This window comes from Callorhinchus milii, unplaced genomic scaffold (assembly GCF_018977255.1).
Source record: "Callorhinchus milii isolate IMCB2004 unplaced genomic scaffold, IMCB_Cmil_1.0 Scaffold15, whole genome shotgun sequence".
NCBI classification, from domain to species: Eukaryota; Metazoa; Chordata; class Chondrichthyes; order Chimaeriformes; family Callorhinchidae; genus Callorhinchus; species Callorhinchus milii.
The window spans coordinates 15,620,249-15,628,470 of record NW_024704756.1 but is presented as its reverse complement, the minus strand read 5'-3'; the positions used below and the strand labels follow the sequence as shown (position 1 = coordinate 15,628,470).

Genomic DNA, 8,222 nt, shown 5'->3' with positions numbered 1-8,222 from the left:
GCCCCGCACCGCACAGCGCCGCACCGCACAGCGGGGGGGGCACTGTGGGGGGGAGCAATGAGGGGAGTGTGGTTGGGGGTAGGGGAGGCACTGGGGGGGAAGGGGGAGAGTTGTGGGGGAGAGGGGTGAGTTGGGGGGAGGGGGAGAGTTGGGGGGAGGGGGGAGAGTTGGGGGGAGGGAGGAGAGTTGGGGGAGGGAGGAGAGTTGGGGGGGAGGGGGGAGAGTTGGGGGGGAGGGGGAGAGTTGGGGGGAGGGAGGAGAGTTGGGGGGGAGGGGGAGAGTTGGGGGGAGGGAGAGAGTTGGGGGGGGAGGGGGGAGAGTTGGGGGGAGGGGGGAGAGTTGGGGGGGAGGGGGAGAGTTGGGGGGGAGGGGGGAGAGTTGGGGGGGAGGGGGAGAGTTGGGGGAGGGAGGAGAGTTGGGGGGGGAGGGGGAGAGTTGGGGGGAGGGGGAGAGTTGGGGGGGGAGGGGGGAGAGTTGGGGGGAGGGGGGAGAGTTGGGGGGGAGGAGGTGGGGAGAGTGGATGGGATGGACAATGCAGCGTTTCACCCCGCGCCCCCCACCCCCACCCCGTGCCCCCCACCCCCACCCCGCGCCCCCCACCCCCACCCCGCGCCCCCCACCCCAACCCCCACCCCGCGCCCCCCACCGCCACCGGTTGAGTCGGGGCTCCCGTCCAAAGCGGAGAGGTCTTTGATACCCCCCAACGCCGACGTCCCCCCCCCCACTTTGCTGGAAACGCGCACACACACACACACGCGCGCGCGAAGTCCTTCGGGGCTCTCCGTTCGCACGACTTAATATCGTTCTACGTACAAACGGTTTTCTTTTCGTTTGTTTCTCTGTGCGGACGCGGACATTTATCCTTTCTTTTTTTTTAAAAAAAAACGGACCCAGAAAGAAAGAAAGAAAGAAAGAAAGAAAGAAGAAGAAAAAAAAAATCCGAACAGCCTTCAGCCTCCGCGTCCCAACGCCGCCGCCGTCCCGGGTCTCCGGGACTCGCTCCGACGCGAAGGGCGTTGCGTGAAAGAAAGGCACGAGCGGCCGCGCTGACTGCGGCGAGTCCTGAGCCGCCTCGGTTCACGCAAGTTACTCCTTAAATATTATTATTATTATTATTATTATTATTATTATTAAAGTCCAGCTCTGCTTCCATCAGATTTTTCTTGCGTACCGAAGGAGAGAGCGAGAGAGAGAGGGAGTGAGTGAGAGAGTGAGTGAGAGTGTGAGAGTGAGAGAATGAGAGAGAGAGTGAGAGTGAGTGAGAGTGAGTGAGAGTGAGTGAGAGAGAGAGTGAAAGTGAGAGAGTGAGAGAGAGTGAGTGAGAGTGAGTGAGAGAGAGTGAGAGAGAGTGAGAGAGTGAGTGTGAGAGAATGAGAGAGAGAGAGTGAGAGAGAGTGAGTGAGAGAGAAAGAGAGAGAGAAAAAAGGAGTGAGTGAGTGAGTGAGAGTGAGAGAGAGAGTGAGTGAGTGAGTGAGAGTGAGAGAGAGAGTGAGTGAGAGTGAGTGAGAGTGAGTGAGTGAGTGTGAGAGAGAGTGAGAGAGTGAGTGTGAGAGAATGAGAGAGAGAGTGAGTGTGAGAGAATGAGAGAGAGAGAGTGAGAGAGAAAGAAAGAGAGAAAAGAAGGAGTAAGTACCCTATTGGACGCTGTGGGTTTTGCCTCCACCCCTCCCTCTGTGTCGGGTTGGATCCTGATGTTAAAACTGCGTGACACATTCCGTCCGGTGAGGCTTGGAAGGCTTTGGGAGCTCGGTCGGGGGCAGAGGCTCGGGGCTGTCCGCTTCAACCGTAGGAACGCCCTCGGGGTGAAGGGAAAGGCAAAGAAAAAAAAAAAAAACGGGGTCCGTCGGGGCGGGAGGGGAAGCTGGAGCCGGTTTGGCCGGACGCGATCCGTTTTATTGCCGATCGTTAACCGCCGTGGACACCGCGGGGTCTCGTAAATGCGTCCCCTGCGGCAGGACACCATGTCAGCCGGCTCCAGCAACTTTCTCCTGCTTCCCATCCCGGAGGTACCCGAGCTGGACTGCGCGCGCTCCCTGAAGCTCGTGGTGCTGGGGGGCAGAGGCGTCGGCAAGACGGGTAAGAAAGTGTAAAAGGTGTGTGTGGGGTGCGGTGGGGTGGGGGGGGGTGGGTGGGTGGGTGGGTCGGGGTGGGGGCGGAGATTCCCCTCCCGAGCACCGCACCGCACCGCACCGCACCCCGGACGCCCGCCGGTCCAAATAACGCTAATACTCTCAGCTTTCGATACAGCCCCTCGTCGCGTCGTTGAGAGACGTCTCAAAGCGCTTCGCAGAATATGCCGTAACGTTGGGAAGTGGACTGACTGACTGTGCATTTTGTGGGCTGAACGCAGCAGCCAATTGCGCACAGCGCACTGCGTTTCCCACAAATAGTCGTGGGTTGAGTGACTTTTGGAGGGATTATTACCCTCTTGGGGTCGGGGTCGGGGTGGGGGGGGGGGGGGGTTTAAACCCCAGATGCTCTTGACCTTAATGCTTAAACCGCAACATTATTAACCCATTCACCAACCGGTTCCCATGCCGCTTCCCTGAATCTTGACCGGTTTGAACGCTGCGAGACCCTACCCGGCGTGGTAGGGCGGCGGGGTGTACGTGCAACTTGTTGTTGTTGTGGTCTACATAGCTGTCGCTCCTTAACACAGCAAAGTCCAGCTTCCCCTGGACGGTAACCACCGGGGCTAATGATTAGCTTCCAGGGACTGAGTGCCTCGATTTTTGAAGGGTGGCTGACAAACAGGGATCGTAACTTTTAGCTTCTACCTTGTAAACGAATGTACAAATCAGTCCTTTCACTTTTCCACTCTCCCCACCTTTCACGCGGGCTGTTGCCCCTCTAACAGGCGATTACGAATGACTACTTTCGAACGGATCTGTCTCAGTCGAGCGGGATCGATCTTTTTGTTCGGTGGGAAGACGTGCTTGAAAATAATGGGTGTGAGCTGGTCAGATGAAGGGGGTTTTGGCTGCTCTCAACTTTCACTTACTTTTTATTATTCCGCCTGTTAAGTCTCAATCCCTCGCAATCAGGAAGGAGCAGAAGGGAATACAGTAGGGTGGAAACTCAAGTGAGTTAGTCACGCCAGTTTCATGGCTCATTTGCTTTTCCCAGTTATATCTATATATATATATAAACATGTTGAGGCAGAAGCCTATGTTCTGATACAATGGAAAAAACTCAAGGGTCTTTCACAAAGTTGATTACACATGTTTTTTCCATCAACATCGAAAACTCGTCACTCCGGCTGGATAGGGCTCAGTGACAAGTTATCCGGAGTGGCGAGTTAGGCAGGTGTATAAATATATAGATAAATGCGGATATTAACAGCGGGCTGTCTTAAGTGGTAGTGACAAGTTAAGCCAGGGTCGAGTTATCGGGTGTTTACATATATATATATATTTATATTTTACAGCTTTGATTGTCCGATTTCTCACAAAACGATTCATAGGTGATTACGAGCCCAACACAGGTACGTACGTACCATCTCCATAAACTCATCGGATACCTTCACGTCCTCCAGGAAAGCATTTGTTACGAACTAAATAGTGTTTCCATCTAACTCCAGGGGCTCTCTATGCAAGGCAGATTATTATCGACGGGGATCACATTTCATTGCAAATGCAAGAAACGCCATATGCTTCTCAGGTAATCTGATTTTGTTTTTAAAAAAAAATCTAGATTTGTGCAAAAAAAAAACCTCCTCTCCCGCGAAAGACCCCAATCGACTGCGTTTCAGCCGCAAGAAAAATATACCCAGTGAATTCACTTTACAGTATATTCCGTGAGGCGCCATTTAAATGACGTATAAGGCGCTATATCAAATGCAAACATTATTAATATTATCAAATGTCAAATGTTCTTTCATTATTTCTCTGTTTAGTGCTGATAATGCCACTGGTTTGAAAGTGATAATGGATCGTGTGGTCCTCACAATGGAACTACCAGCTCGTTCTGCTTTCGAGGCAAGCTGGGTGAATAGCTACAGGAAATCAAACAGGGTACAATGCATTGCACTGCTGTCATCTTTCAATCCAGTTCCTCTGACGACTCAATCCACAACATTGTTTTGAAAAACAACTAAATACAGTAATAATAATAACCTTTATAGGTATAAGCGCCTCATCACGTCATTGACACGTCTCAAAGCGCTTCACAGAATATACTGCAAAGTGAATTGACTGCACTTTGTGGGTGAAACGTCGTGAGTTATATACTACAATATCGTATGATGACATTGACTCAAGCAATGCTTTGAAATGACCTTGCAAACCCACGAAGAGACACGAACATTTGCAAGAGTCGGTAGTTAAAAGAGTTAAAACTAGTATGAAATAATTCTTATGGAGGTTCCTCACACGTCTCTGTTAATATTCTGTTCAGAATCAGGGATCTGGGAGGAATGGTCCAGGGCAGCTCTTGACCCTGTGGGAACAGATATACTTTCAGTCAGAGGAAACTTGAAGCGATGGCACTGTGGAAAATTACCCTGGTTCTTTTTTCGGTGAATTTTTGCGCTTGTCAAAGATGGCAAGCCATTTCAGGCATCCAGTGTCAGGAGACAAATACTCTCGAGGTCACGTCCTGTAAAGCACAGCTCACTGCGGTGATGGACATTTCCGCTCGATTAAAGGAAGAAGCTTGATGCCGTTAGTGATCATAAAATAAAAATAATAATCTTTGCACTTGGTATATAGCGCCTGCCTTATCACGTCGGAAGGACGTCTCAAAGCGCTTCACAGGATTTACTGTGAAACAAAATGACTTATGTTATTTGATAGCAAACCTGACGGAACAATTGCACACCGCAATGTCCCACAAACAGTCATGGAGTGAGTGAACAACTTTATTTTGGGGGGAGGGGGTGGGGAGGGATTATTGTCCGGGACACCGGGAGAGGGAAACTCCCTTCTCTTTTCGAATAGGGCCGTGGGATCTTTAACGTCCACCTCGACAGGCAGATGTCTCACCCGAAGGACGGCATCGCCCACAATCCAACGCACCCCCGTTACTGCACTGATGGTTTGCAAAGTCCATCTGATTTTGACAAGCTGAACCTGTGACCTAGTTTGCTACGTTTCGTTTTACTGAAAAGATTGCTTCCATATGAGCTTTCCGAACTTTAAATAAACTGATTAGTGACCAAAAAAAAAAGTCCGCCCAAGTATGCGATGTTTATTAACTTAGATCACTTGCCAATTGCCTCTGTAGGGATCAGCACTAAATCTCCCTCACCTTAATTAAAGCCCAGTTCAGAAGGCCGTCTTCCTTAAGATGTTCGTGCATTAGGATCAGTACCTGTGCCTTGGCTAATAGGTAAACAGGGGCGATTTAGAGACTATGTTCAAATATTATATTAATCTTCCCCCCCCCCCCCGGCTCAGTGGTGTGCTACTCCACTGTCAAGCGCTCTAGGACGATACCCTGTGTGAGTGGCGCTATGTAAATGCAAGTTGTTATTATGCTGGACTACGAAAGTGCTGACCTCCTAAACTCCCCCCAACCCCCAGCGATGGAGTGCAAGTTCTTCATCCTCTCCTTCAAGGGCCTCAACGCACTCACCCCCTCACGTCCTCTGCGACTCTGCTTACAGTGCTTGTGCAAAGAGCCGACGATTAACAGGTTAACACATCACCAAGCCGGGGAGAGGGAGAGGTTGGGGGGGGGAAAATTAGCAGCAACCACAGCAAAAACTTTCCAAAATAAACATTTTAGAAACTCCACATGCTTTCCATTAGTTATTCTATTTAAAATAAGGGCCGAAAGAGGGTCGAGGATGGCGCTGGCAACGGACAGGCATTTTTGATGCAACAGTTCGAGCAACTACTGTACTGTGGAAACAAAAACATACCCAGGCCAAGTAGATTTCCAGATCAATTTGTACACATTTGGGCAATTTTAGGAAAGCTTTGTACTCAGTTACCCTTAGAAAACGCTCACTTTATTTGTTTTTAAGCCGACGGGTGCTCTGAAACATAACGGGGCTGAGCTGACTGCTTGATCCTGATCGCTCGGACAGTAGGTGGGTGGGGGAATGATGTGGGTGGGAGAGGATGGATGCATGGAATTCTCAGCTTGTTTCGGAGACTCTTAAGCGACGGTGATGGGTTTCCGTGTGTGTCAGAAACCAAAAGTTCCTCAAGCCAACACAATCACGCTGCCTGTGTTTCCCCGCCAGCCTGAGACAGAGGACCATCGCAGCCAGGAGGTGCTGACCCGCTCGCTTCACTGGGCGGACGGCTTTGTCTTTGTCTTCTCACTGACGGACATGGAGAGCTGCCGTGCCATCCGCCCCATCCACCAGCAGGTGAGGAAGCTCATCCCGCACGCCAGGCTCCCGCTGGTGCTGATTGGGAACAAGGCCGACCTGCCCCACGCACGGCAGGTGGACACCACCGAAGGCGTGCGGCTGGCCAGCGAGATTGGAGGGACGTACTTCGAAGTCTCGGCCAGGGAGAACCACAGCGAGGTCTACGATGCCTTTCACCATATCTGCCAGGAGGTCAGCAAAGCTTCGGGGAGCGGCAATGGGGAGAAGAGGAGGGGCCTCCTCTCATCTCGACCCAGATCCCCAAACATGCAGGACTTGGGCAGGCGTTTGAAACAGGCCCTTTCGTCCAAGGCCAAACCCAACAACATGATCTGAGGCCTGGCTCTGTGGGCAGAATGTAGACATTTTATGGTGGTTTTGAGGATGAAAAACGAAACTGATCGAGGGTTTTAAAAAAAAATTGGGATGATCCGATACGGCGCCTTTCACGTTGGCAAGACAGTCTCAAAGCGCTTCACAGGTCTTACCGTAAAGTGTAGTGACTGTGTATTTTGTGGGCGGACGCGGCCACCGATTTGTACCCAGCCAGCGTCCCACAAACAGCCAATGGCCGATTTTATCAGGGGAGGGGGCTTGTTGGTCAAACAGTCTCAGGGGGTCTTTAATGTTGATATAAACCACCAGGTGGGACCTCAGTTCCACATCTCACTTGAAGGACGGCACCTCCGACAATGCCGCACATCCCCCAGCACTGACTGGAATAAAAGCCGAGACTGTGAATTGAAAGTCCCGATCTTCGTTCGTTATCCATACGTACTTTTGCAGAGCAGACTGGCGAGGCTGGCTATCTCTCATTTAGGAGAGCTAACCGAGCGATCTTTAACATCCCCCTGAACAGATGGAGGGGGTGTCGTTTTCATATTTCATTCTTGCTCTGCACTGTCAGCCTGGAGTACGTGACATCAATTTCTCCAACGTGGAGCCTTGAAACCACAACCATCTGACTCAAGAGGTGAGAGCGCTGCAAGCTGAGCCGGGCTGACACCTGTCCAGTGGATGTACAAAGGACTTCTCAGCTAAGTGAATGGGGTTGGGTGGGTGGGAGGGGGGGGAAAGGCAAAGGTTTCATCACCCCTTTATTTTACCCGGCTATTTCTACTGCACAAATTGAACGTTAATCCCACTAATAAAGAGAGCACCGAGTTTTTCTTTTTTGAAAAAAAATTAAAGTGCGGAAATAAAAATGAACTGGTCGTCCCAATGTGTCCGGTCATCTCTCTCTCTCTCTCTCTCTCTCTCTCTCTCTCTCGCTCTCTCTCTCGTCAACATTTACAACACCCAGCTCGATGCTGTGTTGGGGCGATAGTAGGGTGAGCGTTCGAGTTGATCTAATGTGCCTTCCTCATCCGAACCCACGTTGTGACTCTTCTTGGTAACTCAGTCAGTGTAGTTCCTGAATCCCCTCTGGAATTCCCCCCCCCCCCACCCCGCTCTATGGATCGACTTCCCTCTTAAATGCTCGTAACCAAGGCTTCTGACAGCGAGATCCACTTTCTCGCCATCCTCTGTTAAAAGAACTTTCCTTTGGCAGTCCCGTCAGCTCACAGAGCTGTCAGGACAGACTGTTCCTTTGGCTTCCAGGCAGAAACCGAGGACTTTTCGACCGTACCTTCTGTGTAGATTGACCAAGTAAACAGAAATTACAGTCACTCGCAGCAACAGCTTTTAACACGGGGGATAAGCACATAAGAATTTGCTAGTCGAAAGAAGACCAAGGTCCATCTAGTTCACCTTCCACCATGCTGGCAGTCGCTTGGCATGTTGTGTCTCAAACTATATACTATAGTTGGAGGTTGGAACCTTGACTCTGACCAGGGATCACTTTTAACCCCGAGATCAGTCTCGACCATGACCTCAGAATATTTCACATCAAAGAATA

General features: G+C 50.9%; 1 protein-coding gene across 1 annotated transcript; it reads left to right on the top strand.

The window, feature by feature from the left end:
• Nucleotides 1-1,615: 1,615 nt before the first annotated feature.
• Nucleotides 1,616-6,772, top strand: LOC103178795 (ras-like protein family member 11A-like). The gene is made up of 4 exons (XM_042340695.1): nucleotides 1,616-2,076; nucleotides 3,428-3,484; nucleotides 3,581-3,660; nucleotides 6,191-6,772. The coding sequence occupies exons 1-4, from the start codon at nucleotides 1,938-1,940 to the stop codon at nucleotides 6,656-6,658; spliced, it is 744 nt and encodes a 247-aa protein (XP_042196629.1). The 5' UTR covers nucleotides 1,616-1,937; the 3' UTR covers nucleotides 6,659-6,772.
• Nucleotides 6,773-8,222: the final 1,450 nt, after the last annotated feature.